This window comes from Melopsittacus undulatus, chromosome 9 (assembly GCF_012275295.1).
Source record: "Melopsittacus undulatus isolate bMelUnd1 chromosome 9, bMelUnd1.mat.Z, whole genome shotgun sequence".
Taxonomy (NCBI): Eukaryota; Metazoa; Chordata; class Aves; order Psittaciformes; family Psittaculidae; genus Melopsittacus; species Melopsittacus undulatus.
In genome coordinates this window covers 3,954,313-3,973,142 of record NC_047535.1, presented here as the reverse complement: position 1 = coordinate 3,973,142, position 18,830 = coordinate 3,954,313, and the positions used below count along the sequence as shown (strand labels likewise).

The window sequence follows — 18,830 nt, the reverse complement described above, 5'->3', positions numbered from 1 at the left end:
TCTTTATCAGCCTCCAAATCCTCACATGCCTTTTCTGTGGTCTTCAGTTTGACACATTCGGAAGCTGAAAGTCGTCTTCTGTTGTATTGTGGAGCGCAGTCCATGTGAGCCATTGTTTTTCACATCAAATTCGCCTCTTTTGAAACAAGTGCATAATGCTTATGGCCCTAATCCACATTCCCTCTACAATGCCAATTTAAACCTACTTGTTTTTTATGCCAGTGACAAATCTAATCTTAAAGGCCCCTCATGCAATTCAGATACGCATTCATTGTTTTTATGGGAAGCCTGTTTCATCCCCTCTGTGCAGCACCAGAATTTGCTCTCACAAAGGGAAGACCCAGACTTCCAGATTGGGCTCTAGTACAGAAGCTGCAGTTAAAGCCATTACCCCTTCAAAGCAGTTGTTGACAGTCTGTCCTCCCCATAACCAGATCCCTAGTCTCTCTCTTATCCAAGTATGAAAGGAAGGGTTTCAACTAACGCTTGAGAGAGCATCTCCAGCATAACTGGGGGGTGGATGGAGAGCAAACAAATAATTGAGATGAAGAAAAAAAACCACCCTTATACCATGTATGTTATATAGGGACCACTGCTAGCTTGGCCATTGCTTTGCCACATAAACTAGTTAATTTCTTATGGCCCCAGCAAATGCAAAGGCATCTCAGGAAGCATTAGTTGGACTTGTTCGCAAAACAACACAAAGGTTATGGCAGACAAGGGATCCTGAACTTCCAGGCAGGCTTTCAAGGCTGTAATTTACATTTGGTTTCTGCAGGCTTACAAAGGCCTAGTGACTAAATCAGCAGACCTCAGAACTTAGTCATCAGCAAAAGGAATAGAGAAAAGAACCAAAGTTTTCTTTCCAGCAGACCAATGGACAGGCAAAGCAGGAGTGTCAGAAACGAGTCCTTCAGGGGCACAGCAGGAACAGTTTTTCTGGTTCTCACATCAATCGCTAGCAAGATGCAGGCAGCTTCCATAAACATCTCCAGCAGTCACAACTGCCACAAAAAGGGGGAGGAAAAAGCAAGCTATGATCTTATTTGTATGTCTGGACTCTCAGTTTTTATCTTTCCCATCTCTACCTGGGCCCCAAAGCACAAGCACTGAGGTAAACAACTTCAGTAATCTCCTTTTATCTTGAGGGATCCTTCTGTGCGGACGTGCATCCCAAGTGAAGTACAGCTGGCATCTGATATGCCAAAAGGAAGGTAGGTGCAAGGCAGAGAGATGATAGCATACCAACCCCAACACAGCACCCCGCAGCTCCAAAGGAAGCATGCTTGTGAGGCTGCTGCCTGGGGCACTCCCAAGGTAAAGGAATGCATGTATGCTTCACAGAAACCAGGGCAACCAAACTGGCAGAGCAGCTGATAACACTTTAGGCTGAGCCTTAAAATGTAAGTAAAAAAGTAAAAATTGCAGCTTCTTTGTAGCTTGTTCTACTATAGAAATGTCAATGGCTTATTCTAAGCATATCCTTCCCTCTCTCCTCCCTCCACCCTCAACATTGTTCCTGCACAAGTTATACTGAAGGAAGCACGGGGTTCTTCCTTTGTTTGTGAGCAAGAAAATGAAGGGGGAAAAAAACAACTTCCACTCAACAGCAGAACTAAACAGAAGCCAGGCTACTTTAAAGTACTGAGTGTTCCCACACAACATTTACCCACCAATTTCAGATCTTTCAGCGTAAAACCTAAACAAGGACAAAAGAGACTTAATATACACTCCTCCACAGATCCAGAGAGAAGAAAAATAAAAAGGCATAAAGGAACCCTGAGTGACAGACAGCGTTTTCAGCTTAACATGACTGTGACGCACAGGGAGAATGTCAGGGTTAAATTAGATACTACACTAGAAAAATATTCCCTGGAAAATAACATAGGTGTCATCTCTCTACGGGTAGGCAAACGCAGATTGAAACACTCAGTAACTTCAGTGTCTTTGCCTCTATTCTTTTTCATGTCTTGTGTAATTCTGTACTGCAAGAATCCTCTCCAGATCAAGAGTTCATTGCCAAAGCGTCCAAGCAATCTCGCAGAACAGACAAAAAGCTTCCTTTTCAACAACTGCACATTTATACCTCCCTTGTTTTTCTTCAGAATGGGAGTACTTTGGGGTTGTTTTCTTTTTAGATGAATGGCTGGCAAATTTAAAGCCTTCTTCCTCAAAGTGGCTTATCGCGACAAACAGATTAAACAGGTTCAGCTCTCTCTTGCTATTGATTAGAGCATGCTCATTTCTTTATATGCTCTGTATCTCAAGATACTCTAAACCTATGCTGTTTATGCACAGTCTAATGTTCTTAACAAGCCTTTCAAGGCTCTGCTCCAATACTTGTTTTCTTCGCAATCTCCCACAAAAGTCAGATGAAAGCATACAGGAGAAGAAAACCATTGTCTACACCTTGCCTTAAAGTGCTGCCATCACAGTATAACTATAAACACATTTTATTCAAACACATCTCACCATGTGCATTTGGGATCCAAATTATTTTAACATTCCCTTAAAAGTCAGCAAGTCTGGATGTTCCTTTTGTCTATTCCAAATAGCAGAGCACACAACAGGAAGCAAGCAAGCTGCTGTATGTCACTAAATACACTCCAGTTACATCCATTCAAACCACTGAAGGCCATGAGGTTGCACAGGAGTCACCCAGGTCACTCTCTGTAGACAACAGTTACACTCTCTTCGTGACATAAATTTGGCCTGCAGAAGCCTAACTCAGACCAGCACACGGTAAGGAAAAGACATAGCTCATGTCCCTTACCTTGAACATGTCACAGAGTTCCCCAGTTACAGGCCGAGGGGTTTTCTTTGTTTAAAACCAAACTTCATTTCATAGAATGGAATCACAGAACAGAATTTCCCTTAAGAAGTATTAATAAAAGCACAGCCCTACAAATGCCTTTTTTCCAGAGATATTTTTGGCATGTGTTGACTGACTCTGCCCTACAAGGTACTTTAATTTCAGTTCTAATTGAACATGAGGGCTTCACAAGCAACTGAAGAGCCACTTTACTAAAAAGTGGTGACCCCAAACGAAGGTAATCTGAATATAGCCCTGTCCCTGGTGTCTCTAACACTGGTGTTTACCATCAGTACAGCAGCTCTGGTCAGGACTGCAAGTGGAATTTAGGAACTGTTCCTCCCAGTGAGCTCTGTTTGTAATTAAGCCTTACTGATATCGCCAGGCTCAGCTTTCATGAAGTTACAGGATGAACTCACAAAGCCTGCCATGTAATCATGTTATTTGAGTAAACTCTGAATTTGTTTACTCTATTTTTAAAAAGTGAGATCAGGTTTTGGTTTTGCTAATACTTGTTATCAGAAAGACATAACCCCTGTCATGCCTCACAGGAATAAAAAGGGCAAGGATAATTTCCCCAAGAGTCAAGATACCCATTGACTGGTTGACACTATAGACTATACTGTAAAATCTGATTTCAGAAACCGAGTTCTCATGTACAGAATTGACCGTTACAGCAATTTCTGAAGGTGCCTGCCAAAGGAATCAAAGAACCAAGTCAAACTAGGTCCAGTTAACAGCTTTGGTACAGCACTGACTTGGGCACACACGTAACATGACTTCAGCAGGGAGGAGGAGATGCTGTTCAACAGCCACCTCCTGCCAAAGTCCTCCAGGGAGGTAAAACTGGTTCCAGCTTTGCTGTACTGGCTGTAGTTCTACACTTGCTTTGCATCTTTTCCATGTGGAAACAACCCAGGAAGTTTGTGGGGTCTTGGGTTTTTGTTGTCGGTTTTGGTTTGTTGGGTTTCTTTAAATTAAGTGAGATGATCCCTTATTGTCTGGGAAGGAATCTAAGTGCAGTAACTGGACAACTTGTTACATGAACTGCACACGACCAGAATAAAAGTTTAAGTTGCTAAAGAATTAGAATAAAACCACAAAATTAAACCTTGCCTTCAGAAAGAGGTAACAAAAACACACTATCTACTCAAATCTTACTTTTCTGGCAGTGGTTGGTGGTCCAGCAGCGGTAGTTGTACTCGTTGTTAATAGATGTCTTCTCACACAATGGCTTCTCTTCCATTGTTCCTGGACACAAGTCCCCACATTCCTTTGGAGGTTTATTCCCAACGATGTAGTTATTGGACACCGCATCTAGGATGAGAGACCAGTCCACCGTGGAGAGGTAACACAGGTCAGAGTTCTTCTCAATCCGTATGGCCCCGCGGGTTATGTTCCTCAAGTTGTAAAGCCCAATCTCTTTAAGATTGGTCATTTCAAAGATAACCAAGGCATAGTTGTAGAAGAGGTTCCTCCCACGAATGACTGTGAGGTTGGGGAAGAGATCACTGAGGCTTTCCAAGCCTGCCACACGGAACAGCAGCAAGTAGTCAGTTATGACAGTGAGCTTTGGGAAGCGGAAGTTGCGGTAATCCTCTGCTTTCGAAATGAGCAGAATCTGCAGGAAACCCTCGATCACCGTACAGTTCTCCAGGCGTTTCAGCTCATGGATGTCATTGCGAATGTCAACATTTGGCCCACAAACTGGAAAAGGAAAAGGAGAAAGGCAAGTTAGTAAATAAAGGCATTTTATGCCTTTTTAAATGGGGATGAAAGTAGAATATTCTGATGGCCATAAGATCTTTAACTTCTTAATTAGGTTGCAATGTTAAAATGGGAAAGGACAACTTGATCTGCACTGAACATTCATCTCGTTTAACCCATCGCTGTGAACACTACCAGGACCAGCACAGACACACAAGCTGTCTATATTATGTAGCACAGAAAAATGTGGGTTTGTTATTGATGTTGAAAAAAAGCTGCATTAGACTGAAGGACATACAGACAAACTAAATGCATTTGCACACCCTGCTTCAAATCACACCATGACATGTGACCAGACCAGGGATTCAGCCACATGACTTCAAATAAATCAGGTATTACAGTGATCCCCTGGTCATTACATTGTAATTTATCACCCAACCCTCTTAACACACATGCAAATCAAAGAGACACCTTCCAAAGAACTACTTCCCCCAAGTGGCTCTTTCTTCCCATGGTCACAAGCCAAGTGAGCCCTAATTCTTGAACACCAGTCTCTCAACAGGTCAGCAATAACATGAAATCCATGGAAAGGTGGTCAGCACTGCCTGCACTGTGACTGGGAAGAAAAGAAAGGACTTGGACTTGTAGCTAATGCACCAAATTCCTGTTTGCATGTTCCAGTGAAGCAAATTGCACTGATTTTGGCACCAAGACATGAAAAAAGTTTCTAAGAAACATAGGATAAACTTATTTACAAGAACAGAGCATCCCAGTGAGGAATTTTCCCTTGGAAACAGCAGGCTGAACTCAATGCACTCTCTAGAAAACAACGACCCAACAGATTATTCCCAAGTAATTCTATATATTTGGTCTTTCCATATCAGACATATGAATGAATCAGACGTATGAATTTAACAATGAAAATGTTAAAGAGGCTGGAAGAAAAGTGTACTAATAATGTAGTAATTAGACACATAAAATGCACTTTGATGTAAAACAAAAAACTACAGAGTGTAGAGAGCTGCTGGTTTTGGAAACCCTCAGAGTAGGTCTTTTGTGGAAAATACGGAAGAAGATTCCCCAGAATAGATAAGTTGCTTGTAAGCAAAGAGACTAAAATGCTAGTTTATTTAAGCAACACAGAACTTGAATAAGCCCCAAGCATTCAATTTTGTGGAAAGGTTCTCTTTTTATGCATGCTAGGCTTAATTATTTTAACAACATCTTCTCCTCAGACAAGGAAAAGGTCTAAACAAACACCAGAGCCAAAAAACTTCAAGTTCTAACCCAGACAAATTGTCCAGAGATTCAGCAATTGCACTGACAATAGAAAGCAGCCTTGCTATCCCACAACACTTATCTACGACTAATAACTTAAGCTAACAAAGGATCCAGAACATTCGCATGCTAAAACCACAGCAACTCTAATACCCAACAAGGACTTAAAGACTTTAAAGTCTTTTAAAGGCTAAAGACTTTCTTGTTAGAGGGACAACTTATAAAAAAACCCCAACAGGGTGAGATCTTTGTTAAGAAACAGATGTTTTCTACACAAACTATTACCTAATCTTCCTTCTATTAAGAGCTGAGCTTAAAGCAGAGACTATTAAAAGGTGAGTTGCTGCACCAGAACCAGGTACATGCATGAATATTCATTCCCTATACCTTTCAAAAGACATAAATAAACCACCAGAACTAATGTACCAACAGGAACACTTGGCCATCACCACCAGCAACACAGGAAATCCCCCTTTCAGTGCATACTGACTACAGAATAATTGCATGCAACAGCCTGGAATATATGCCAAGGCTTTGACTTCAGGAAAACCATAAAAAAAGGGTGACTCCATTGGCACTACCCAGCTTTAAAAGCCAGAGGGTAGATCGGGAATGTTAAAGTACTCCAGGATAGCAGATGTGATGAGAGATGTACTGAGTCGTGAGCAGCAGACATGTGGGCTTCTCTCCTGAACCCATGGCAAAGACAACCTCAACCCAGACTGAATTCCTTCAATGAGCTGGTATCCACGCCTTCTTTCCGACTTCCAAGATCTTATTCTAAAGCAACCATCCCTGCATCCACCTTCCAGTGCCCTCTGCTCAAAGCACAGCCCAACAATCACATGAGTATATTTATACTCCAACATTGGGCTTCTCTTGCTTAAAAATGGCAAGTCAGAACACACAATGTTCTTCCAATTGAACTGTTCTGGTTTCTGTCTCTACCTGCTGGCACAACAGGGCGAACAGTACGGTGGTTCCTGGGATGGCAAAGCAAAGTAACACAATTTATTTTCCTGCCATGAAATTTTAGAAAGCCCAACTGCTCCAAGCCCTTTATTTTGTTAAAGAAATAAAATCTGCACTTGTGCTGACATTTTGTAGGCAAAGATCCAGAGTGATGGGTTTAAAAACAGCTGAGTTACAATACCCTAAAGAACAATTTGTAAGAGAAATGGCAGCAACCGTTAACTAAAGCATTATATATCTGTTCATGCATCTATTCTGAGGCTGGGCTTTAAAAGTCATCCTGCTTTTAGCTGCATGTTTCTTTCAGCTTGAAAGTTACTTAATTTTAGGTATTTAATGCCTTTATAAATCTATGAGATTTCTGGAACTTTATGGCAAAAGTATGCACTCACTTCCCTCAGTTATGAAACATCATCCCCTCAATATGGAAAAGGATAAAGTCCAGTGGGCTCTAAGTTAGAAATTGATTACAGATGAACGTGCTGTTGACACTGTGATTTAAGAACTTCCTAGCTCATTTACTGAGCTACATTTCACAGAACTTCATGCATATAATGAGAAGTGCAGAGACCCAAACATGAAATGGGATGAGCACCTTGGTCCATACTGACTTTTGGGGGGGAAAGGTCCAATTAAGGCAAATGTTCTAGTTTGCTGTATTTATTTGAAGGGATTTCTGTAAAGTTGACATTGTTCACAGAAGTTAATCACACCACATAATGCCTCAGCTTTTTCTCACGTTTTTCTCACTGCCTTGAAGAGGATTATGAGAAAAACAAATTAATCAGTGCTCAAAGTCAACTACACTTTCCATTTGGCTGTTTGGCTGTGCTGTGTTTTCTTTGGATGCCATTTTAGAGAAAGAGTACATGGACTTACTCTATAAACTGGTCTGTCAGACACAACAATGTGCACATAAAATGCTCTTTGGAACATTTCTATTCCATTTAACAGTTTTGATATTCCAGCCTACAGTGCTTTTTTACCATGACCAGTGCTACTCACCTTGGTTTCAATTCCCAATTCCAAATTAAGTGTAACTATTACGTGTTTATTCTGCTCACTAACAGGAAAAAATGCAACATCTGTTTACTACCCTGCCCCAATAGTCTGGAGTAGATTATAAACACACATGATAACTACCAATAGCCAGATTGATGCTGTGTTCATTCAGCTATTTACAGATTTCCAAGCTCTTCCTTAAACTGCCCATAATTTCTCAGACTTACCCTACACTAAGCGCCTAGTTCTGAATCAGAATTAGTCCTTTAAAGAAATACACTATTTGTTTAAAAGATAAGTCTCCAATACAGCAGAAGACCAAGAGAAGCAATGAATTCTTTACCTACACCCTTGACCACAAACACCCTCCTGGAAGCAGGGCTTTAGTCCAAAAGCACTGAGCTTCACCTGTTGCCTTCAGTAGTAACCTACCTGTGCTCTTTATTTTCTGGGACCATCCCGGGGGCAAGTAAATTTGCAAAGATAACAGAAAAGCCCACTCCAAACGCAGCCTGAGGAGCTGCAGCTCATTCCTACTCAGAGAACAGATCCAAGCCTGATCGTGTAACTGAGACAGGGTCAATGAACTACGAGAGAAAATGATTGCATGTAACAGGTTCACACGCTGGAGAGTAACTCATGCGACCTGCAGCCTGCTCCTGGATCTGGCAGCATCTCCTGGCAAGTCTCCTTCTCGAAAGCTGCTCCAAGCTGGGGCACCAAGCAGCAGAGCACAGGCTGTGAACAAACACACACTGCACAGCACATGGGTAGCAAGCTGACACCATTGAGTACACACAGACTGGGCAGACCAAAGCCATGTGCTGTGTGACAGAGCTCAGAGTACAGTGATCCAGCAGTTTCATCTCAACCTTAACTATGATTTGCTAATGCTCATTTTGACCCTAAAAACCATTCTGACATGGAAAAGAACTTTGCTACCTTCATAAATACCTGTTATTTGATCCTCACCTATCATCAAATAATCATTTACTCCATGCAGCAGGTCTTGATTCTTTTTATATACTTAAGAGTTATTTCAGGTCATTAGCTACTCCTAAAAGGACTTGCCTGTTGCCCTTCAGTATTTCAAGAGAACCATTCTTTTTGCATAATGGGATGCTACAGAAAGCCTGCTGCTCAACATTCACTTTACCATACAACTTCTGCTTGCCACAGTATGTCACAGCTGTACATATAGTCATAGCAGTTAATGCATTATCAATACTGAGGTGTTACAGGGCAGGATCAACAGTTCACACATCCACTGTGAAGAGAATTCATTTCCAACAAGAAACAATTTCATCCTGCTATAGTTCTTGCTTCCCAATGTTGCTTTCCTCCCAGTTACTCCATTTAGAAGCTCTATAGAAATAGAACTGTTTAGGGTTTTCTTGAAGAAAACACACATTCTCACATCTTAAGCCTTGTCTAGGATCCTTTATTTCTTTGGGTAATGTTGAACAGTTGTACTATACTGAAACACCTGGCCTCTCTATTCTTAACTAGCCAGAAGTTAAAGGTGGAGCAAGCATCTCTCCCCACCTTTCTCAACACCAACACATCTCAGACAAAGCAGCACCAAGGCAGCTCTCAGTCACAGAGACACAGAGTGCAGCAATTGTTCTAATCCTGTGCTGCTTTGCTACCCAGGGGTTACAACAGCCATCCTGAGGACAGCCTGTGATCCACAAGGTTCAAAAGGCTTCCTTAAGGAAGGGCACGAGGTTGCTCAACTTCTCTACCCCAAAACTCTGCACAGTGGTAACAAGTACAGTGTTACCATCAGCGCTGGATGATTTCCTACACAAAGGAGGAACTACAAAGCTTAATACACAAAACAACTGTGGCTAGTTCTACTTTTAGAGACCAGTTTGCTCACACCACCACCACCGCAAGAAAAATCCCACTTTGCCAATAATGGCTTTTTCCAAGCACGCTCCACTTCAATGAGCATGCTGCTTTCCAGACAGCTACTGCTGCTCTCTGGTCAGCAAAGAGCTGATGTTACTGAACACAGTAACCTCGCTCTCTCTCCTCAGCTCCTCTAATGAAAGAGGCTTGACCACGTCATCCTTCAGTAATGTCAGCTCAGTGCTGTGGGCCTTTTTGGGAGATCAGCACATCTTCTGAACAGTGTTGTTATTTATTCCCAACAGAGCCACTTCCTTTTCATCATGTGTTTTTTAGTTTTAATCTATGGCAGGTCCTTATAAAAAAAGGGCCCAAAGCAGCTACCGAATGTGGCTGTGGTCCAGCAGCCCTCATCCCAGATCCCAGCATGCTGCATCCTCTTTCAGGCAAGCATCTCCAGAGTTACCACCCCTCTCTCGCAGCAACAAGGAACACGTTTATTGCACTGGGTGGACTTACATACAATGGCCTGCATATGGACATGTTTACTATATACAGGATCAACTCAATAGTGGGGTTGTATGACATGTTGGAAAAAACCCAACTGCTCCGAAAAATCCCTTGCAGACACTTGAAAGTTAAAGGACAACTGTGCCTGATGACAGCATCCTAATCACTATGTTATCTGAGAAACTGGTTAGAACCAGGTTAGCAAAAAGGAACTGAACATATCATAAAGCCTATCAGTTGATTTAAAAGGTGCCTCTTTTGTACACAAGTGCTTGGAAGAGCAGAAGGACACATCACTGGTAAGAGAGGGAACAGACTGAAAACACTATGCACATAGAGATTATAAACAGGGAAAAGTAAAACCTGACCTTAACCTCTCTCTTCATTCTCACTGCTAACCATTAAGCTTAAGAAAAACATCAGGGCTGCCATATAGCCCTGCAGAAGAAAAATAAGGGAGTGCTGTTATTCAGTCATCGCTGGACACAGACTGCAGCCCATGGCCTGGTCTTCAGCCTAGTTTGTTCCTGCAGAAAGACTGAAGAGGAAACCGATCAGCAACCACGATTTCCCTGTGAGCCCATGAAGTTTCAGCATAGCTGCACCATCTGCAGACACAGGGGAAAGAATTACTACAGAAGTCTAAGGATTCTTTAATTGCATACTGTGCAAAGAAGAAATTAAATGTGGAGTTCACAGAAATCAGTGGTTGGAGAGATTGCTTATGACACTTTACATTAACACAGGATTCCACCACCCACTGAGCTCTTGGTTTTGCCTTCGTAGTGACACTATGAATGAAATATATATTTTAGTGTCTTTAATGTACTTACACAGCCTCCCACAAAATTTCTGTACTCTCTAAGCTCACCTATCCTGCATGTGTCACATCAATCACTAGATCTCTTCCCAGGGAAGCAGGCTTCTGTGTTACCTCTTGGGATGTCAGAACCAGTAACAAGGAGGGAACTAAATCTACACGAGCTGTCTCTCTAACCACTGAACTATTCCTTTTCATCAAATATGCTGCATGAACTGCTTTACACTTACCACGATCCCATGCAGATACATCTCTCTATGTGGGGATACACAGATAAAAGGCACCCCAGAATCCAGAAAACAACCACCATTTTAGCTTTTCCTAAGCAAGTCTATAATTGCATTTCAACTTCTGTATTTCTAGCACTAGCACAACTGCCGTCTTGGGCTTGCAAAACATGAAAGGGAATACTCAAACCCAAACAAAAAACAACTGTTTCCATTTGAATGTAAGTCTTGAGAACATTCTTGTTTACACATCTAAGGCCCAGGAAGAGGGCTTGGGGTTTTTTCTTCATTTAATTAAAAGCTAAGCTTTGGAGGACAAAGCCAGACCACTATGATCTTCTAAACACTTCAGGGACTGGAGATTATATTTCAGTGCAGCTTGTCATTGCTGAGAAATACAGTCTATTATCATTAATTTACCTAGTGTCACTCATCCTTCCTAACAACCCTGCACAGAACTCTCCTCTCCCAGATTTGGAAGGAAAAAGCAGTGCCACAAGAGACCAATCAAATTTGGCATAAATCCCTTAAAAACCAACTGGTTTCCCCTTCCGCACACATGTTCTCGTCGTCTCCCATAGCCCTTAGGAAAATACACACATCCTACTTCAATTTTCTCTTACCACTCTAACTATATATTCCAAGTCCAAGGGCCAGTGTGTTACCAAGCTGACCAGAACAAAACATTCACAAAAATAACACACAGAAGGACTACAACCCACATCACAAACTCCAAACTGCCTCTGCCTTTCTGCTCTTGCAGTTTCAGCTGTCATTGGCTAAAGATATCCCTGGCATTGTTGCTTTCCACAAACTTTCTCCAACTTCCCCATAAGTTTACACAGAAAGAAAGCTACAGAATAAATCCCATTTCTGTTCCTCATCTCACTTGCTTTCTCTCTGCCAGCATTTTACTTTGAATGTCAACAGGAACAGCAGCTTAGCAAAATATGGAGCCAACGAAATGAACCGAATCCCTTTAATAATATTGATTGATGCCTTCTCCAACACAGCTCACCAGAGCAAGCGGGTCTAGATTTAGCCTAGCTCACGTGAAAGCATCCTCATGACAAAGTCATCCCCAAATGAATCCTCTCTAACCAAGACTACATTGACCCATCGCATCCCTCAGGGGCTCTTCTGAAGCCACATCTGTTACCTCCTACTACTGAAATAGCAAAGCATGAGCAAGTGGCTCAGTTGGCATGGATTTCTTTTCATCCCCATGGGTACACAGGGCAGAAATGGAGGAAGGTACTGTAGGGCTAATAACATCCAAGTGGCTGAGCTTGCATGATCACCACAAAACCCCGACTGCCAAACCATGCTAAAGCAGCACCAGAGTGATTTGTAGTGCCCAGGTTATGGACAACACCAGCAAGATTCTCTGCTCTCAACCAAAGAAGACAAAAAGCCAACAGAAAGGATAAATCTACAGCAAAGTTCTCACACTGACGCCCGTTAATATAAAAATCAAACATTGAAAGCCATTGTTGGTACATTACAGCTGAACACGTAGACGTCTGACAAGAGGACACCTCTGGTGTCCTCAACATAAAAAGGACATGGAACTGTTAGAACAAGTCCAGAGGAGGCCACGAGGATGATCAGGGGACTGGAGCACCTCCCATATGAAGACAGGCTGAGAAAATTGGGGCTGTTCAGCCTGGAGAAGAAAAGGCTGCGTGGAGACCTCATAGCAGCCTTCCAGTATCTGAATGGGGCCTACAGGGATGCTGGAGAGGGACTATTCATTAGGGACTGCAGTGATAGGACAGGGGTAATGGGTTAAAACTTAAACAAGGGAAGTTTAGATTGGATATAAGGAAGAAATTCTTTACTGTTAGGGTGGTGAGGCACTGGAATGGGTTGCCCAGGGAGGTTGTGAATGCTCCATCCCTGGCAGTGTTCAAGACCAGGTTGGACGAAGCCTTTGGTGCCATGGTTTAGTGTGAGGTGTCCCTGGGCATGGCAGGGGGGTTGGAACTGGATGATCTTCAGGTCCTTTCCAACCCTAACTGTTCTATGATTCTATTCTATGATTCTATAAGATGCTCTTGCTTATTTGCAAGGAAGGTGAATCTGTTGGAAGCACCGGCTGATTGCAACTCCAGCAGAATTCCACTAACTACAGTGCAACACTTCGGAGTCACACTGGGGTTAGGTTTGCAACCTTGAGAAAGTTGTCCAAGTCAACCACTAAAGCTCCTGCAGAAGAAAGCAGGTAATGCCTAACCCACTGAAGACAAGCTCCAACCTCACAGGAAGACAGACTCCTTCTTACCCTGCATTATCACTTGTCTGACAGCACCACAAAATAAAGAGCATGCCATTCCATACAGAATACATGACATGGAAGCGAGTAGGTGGCGTGTTATGATCAATAAGTACAAGAGTAAAACAGGTTTTTAACTGTAATAATAATGTTTAAAGCCTATGCCAGTAGCTTCAGTCTAATGCCTGCTAAAGCAAAAATGGAAGACTGAAATTACAAGCTGTTTATAACACTGAATTTATGTTTCACAATCTGTGATGACAATAGAGCTTAACAGAAATTGTCTCTCCTGGGGACTGTTCTTCTCCACCTTTAAAAACAACAGTTGTGTGCATGCTTTTATTTATTTATTTCTCACACAGTTGTCTGCACATCCAAGTGACTCAGCAACTGGCTGTCAGGAGCCTATGGGATATACACTTAGGTAGCCGGGATAAAGCAGCCAATTCCTCCAGCATGAAAATCCATCATGTGGCTGGCCTTGGCAACTCACATTTAGGGAGACTTTACTATGCTTTTAGCTGCCTGCTGAGTTGCCACCCTGCAGTAATCCAGGAAACACTTCTGGCAAATTTTGGGAAGTTTTTCCTTGTTTTTTTCCCTAATTTTTAAACAACAACTGGCCAAGCAGACCAGATCATTGAGGCCGCATGAGAAGCAAATTGATAAAACAGTATCATAACATATAATTGCATCCCTAATGCCCAGCAGAAGGATTTAACAGTCATCACAAAGCTATACTTTGATCCACAGGAAAAACACAAGTCTGATGCAATTACTCTTAGCAACACGCAGCACATGGCCCTACCCCCCTGTGCTAACCACCTTTATGTAATCGCAGACTGAAATCCTACATCCTTCCGAAAGAATGCTTCTGTTTTAACAGACTGAACTGAAACTTCCATTACTCCTGTATTTCCACCTGAATGGAGATTGAAGACGGTGTAAAAGTAAATGAATACAACTCAACTTCACAGAAGAAAACAACAGTGCTATCAAAGTTAACAGAACAGGGAGCCCTTACACCCCTCCCTTCACATGGCAGCCATGCAGCTTAAAATCACATAGGTCGTGCTGTAACCTGCTTTCTCAAGGCAGTTAAAATATGACCAACTTGCAATCCCCAAAAAGGGCTTTAAAGGTATTAAATTACATATATGCAGGTGCTGTGGGGCTTTCCAGTCATGAGCTAACTGGATTGAAATAAAGAACCTTCCTCTCCGATACAAGGTAAAACACGTGGGTTGGCACCAGAGACAAGGTGACTGGTAGTTCAGGTCTTATCAACCTAGAACAGTTGCACCAGCACACAATTTAAGGCAAATATAAACCAGGGGAGCTGTATCTGTAGGAGTTCTTATGTGAACTCACTTTTCTGGCCAATTGGATGTTTCTGACTTGCTTTTAGTATCATAAACACAGCCCAACCAAGGAAGTGTGCTTTATACCAGAACAGCAGCATTCACACAAGGTATTTATTGTCTCAGGCACCACAGCACAGTAACTGGGGGCAAAAACACCTCTGTCAGTCAAGGTGAGTCTCACCACAAACAAAGCACCCTTAATGCACACACGTGAAAAGCAACCAGATAAAATAGGTTAAGCATGGAAAACTAGAGCCCTTTTAGGCACACTGAGCTACCAGAGTTAAAAGGCTTTCATTTCTCTGAAGATAAAGCATCCAAACTCAAGTATGTATGTTCAAGATCCTACAGGCAGATCTTCTGTTCAGCAATTAATTGATCTTCACTGTAAAATAGTGAAAAGGCACATATGAAAACGAAATACACACCTTGTTACAAGTGCCATCAGTGGTTTACTCATGAGGCTTTTAAGTTCAAGGTGACATTTCTCCATTTTACACTTACAGAGTGCCCAAGACACTGAATTTCCAATCCTATATACAGTTTTAGACATTGCCTATGCACACTGTTGTAATTTTGGTTAACAAAATGGTTTAGGTATCTAATCAGCCTAGCTGTACTGAGTTCCATTGCTTGGCAACTGCAATTATTGTCACAACATCCACTTTTACTAAATGAGGACTGGAATGGCAAAGCAAGCAGGAGAATTACTGTTCATCCTCTGGCAGGTACTCCTGGAGAGCCTGGGATGCAAAAGGTTGCCCTAAAGCATGCCTAACAAATCCACCCATGGGAGAGCAGTGTATGCAAGTGAGTGAGAGAAACACAGCCATAGCGCATCTCACTCAGCAACTCATCAGGGATTGCCTTTTCTGCTCCCCTTCTGGGCCAAAACTGGGGGAAGTAGTGGAAGAAAAGGATGCAAGAAGTTACAGGAGATGAGGGATTCACCAGGAAAAAGTGGATCTAAACATGCATTACTAGGTATAAACCAAAATGATTGCTGAAAAGCACCATTACTGGAAAGATCATTACCCTGAAAGACCTCATCCTCTCCAAAAGCAGTTTTCATCGGGGGCAGAAGCATCTTTTCAGACCCGTATTTTCATAGCTGCAATGGAACTTCTCAACCACCATGACCTGGTTGACTGAATTACAATTCAAACACTGTCCCTGCAGACTCATGGAGTGGCTGCTGCTGTCAAAAGCTGGTTTAGCACTAGAGCACCTGGAACCACAGCTCACTGAGTAAGTGTTTCTGCAGCAAAGTGCTCTCTTTGTTAACAAGTGTGTACTACTTAATATTTAAATTATTATAGCAAGTATATTTATAATTAAGCTATGGTAAAAAAGCCTTTCCTTAGAGAAATTAGGGATTACTTTAAACAATGAACTTTATCCACTGCAACAAGAGGAGGAGCTAGACAGAACAAGGGAAGCAAGAGAAACCACATGAAGCCTGTAATACACTCTTAAACACATAAACCTGAATGCCATATTCTGTAGTTTCACTGCATTCCGAAACTCTCATCATGAGTAACAATACAGCCACTGTGTATTGTGCAAGACCAACAAGAAAACATTACCTGATGTTCAATAACCATCTCTCAAACAGAAGGACCATTAGCAGAAATAGTTCTACACAGCTCTTCAAAGGGAAAATGTCGTACAGGCAAGAAGCTGCTCACAAGATTTCAGAACACGCTATAGGATTGTGTCAAAGGAAATGTCTTTATGGATCCAGACTACCTAACATTCAAAGCTTTGGCATGACCACTTCCTTTGGACACAAGAGGGTTTCACCAAGCTCTGAAATGCCAGAACTGCTTGCAGTACCTCGATTCTCCACTCGTCATCAATGTATGGTAAAACCAGCTGTCAATCCTGTAAGTTATCACTACAGCCATCTCAGAACAACCGTATTCTACCTGTAGTTCTGATGTGCCTGCCCAAACAACATGAGGTCACACCAGCCACACAGCTCCTGCCAATATAAACTGCATCGACAGGACAGGTGTTTGATGGCACAACTACATTGGGCAAATGCAACACATACACTTTTAAACGCAGCTATAGTGCAAAGCTGTAAACTAGCTCTGATCTGGGGAAGAAAAATAAACAGGAGAAGAAAAAAGAGCACCGGTTAAAAGCATCTAAACACAAAAGAAGGCACAAAACACCAAAATACTCCTTTCTGACTGCTCGCTTGAAGGCAAAATCATCTGGAGAGCACAGCTGATGGACAGTCCTTGGCCTCGCCTCACTTGTCTGACAGCTCCACTGGCCTCTCAGTGCTGTTGTGAAAGAAAACCACGGTATTTGTGCAAGGCTGGTTGGTTTCGTGTTAAGAAAACATATCTGAGCAGGCTGTGCTTTGCTTTACCACATGCCAGCTTCATTCAACTTCAGATGCAGAAACTAGGACTGATTTCCTTATTTCCTCCCCAGTTATCTGGCAATTTAGGACACAGTGAAGTCCTGAACTCATGAACCGCCCCAGATCTGAGAAAAGTCACACAGGGTCTGTAACAAAGTTCTCCAGTCTGCTTTGGAAAAGGCAACCACCCAAAGGAGAATTCCCGATGACAGGAATGAACTGTGTCATAGAATCATAGAATAGTTAGGATTGGAAAGGACCTCAAGATCATCTAGTTCCAACCCCCCTGCCATGGGCAGGGACACCTCACACTAAACCATACCACATCGGATGGCATCACAGCCACAGTAACCTCTGGTGTCCTCTGTAGACAACAAAAGCAGACTCGTCCCCATCACCAGCTTCCCTTCCCCCACTCAGAATGCCACAAGAGCTCTACCTTCCCTCCCTTCTCTCCCCTTTTCCTCTCTATTCAAGCAAGACAATAGCTCACCCTGATGCAGCCAAGAGTTGCCACAATGTAAAATGCACCCCTGCCCTAGGGCTGAAGTCACATATGTCACTGTCTGACCTGCTCTGGTTTCACTATGCATCTTTGCAAAAGCCTGTACCTATCAGCTACCTCCATTGACAAAGCTGCAAACTGCAAACTCAACCTACAGACTATTCTCAAGCTGCATTTGATATAGAGGACACAGGAAGACAGTATTCTGTAAACAACACTGAAGAATCATGCTTTAAACGCAATTCAGGAAGCCAAAGTTGAGTTAAACCAAAGAGGAAACTAAAAGGCAGCACAAATAACTTCTAAGTGCTAAATAGCCAGTGAACTAACTGAGCGAGCTCCAGTAACATCGACCAACCCAAGTGTGACATCCTATGAGAACGGAAATGCTGGTTAAGGGGAAGTAATGAAGAAGAGACCCATCAAGGAACAAAAACCAGGTCTGAGCACAGAGCCAGCAGCAAGAGTGCCCCAAAACTTACAAATAATGTGTAAAACATCCGACTTGGTGATCCTGCTGCCAAGGAATTATTTACCACATGACGATCAATATTACAATCCACACAGAGACAGGTATTTTTATCTCAACCTCTATTTGACCCAGTGGGAGTTACAGGCACTTTCTCACACTAATTCACATTCTTCAAGGAGAGTCAAGATAAGGAAAACAAAAAGTTGGAAGCGTTTCAGGTTCTGTCTCCTCTCAGCCCACTTCACTGAATCACACCAAAACTACCTTGAGAGAACAGTTCAGAACTTATTTGTGCTGGTTGAGCACTTGGTCAGCGAAGCAAAATCCTTCAGGATCACAGCAAGAGGTTTTGTTCCTGCTATAGGCCAAACCCTGCCTGTGCTGTCAGTCCTTTCAAGTCACTGCCCTTCAATGCATCAAAAGCAAAGCATCCTTTAAAAATTCCTCTGAAAGGCCTGAACAAGTGCCTGAACTTCCAAGATCTATTCTCTATAGCCTTGAGCAAGAGTGACAGGAAATAAACTTCTCAATGGTTGTTTTTAAGTTTGGAGGTTTTTGAACAAAGGCCAACAGTACTAGAGCTATAGCAAATCTGGAAAGGGCAGGTCAGAAAACAGGGGAGGAGGAGAAGCGATGGGGAGAGGAAGAAGAGCTT

The 18,830-nt window shown here is 42.4% G+C and overlaps 1 protein-coding gene across 2 annotated transcripts in view; it reads right to left on the bottom strand.

Annotated features, from left to right (window-relative positions):
- Positions 1 to 18,830, bottom strand: part of IGF1R (insulin like growth factor 1 receptor) — a 178,344-nt gene that overhangs the window by 143,179 nt on the left and 16,335 nt on the right. For both annotated transcript variants that reach the window (XM_034066252.1, XM_034066251.1), the window contains exon 2: positions 3,974 to 4,519. In XM_034066252.1, coding sequence (XP_033922143.1) covers positions 3,974 to 4,519 — 546 coding nt within the window. The remainder of the gene's footprint in view (positions 1 to 3,973; positions 4,520 to 18,830) is intronic.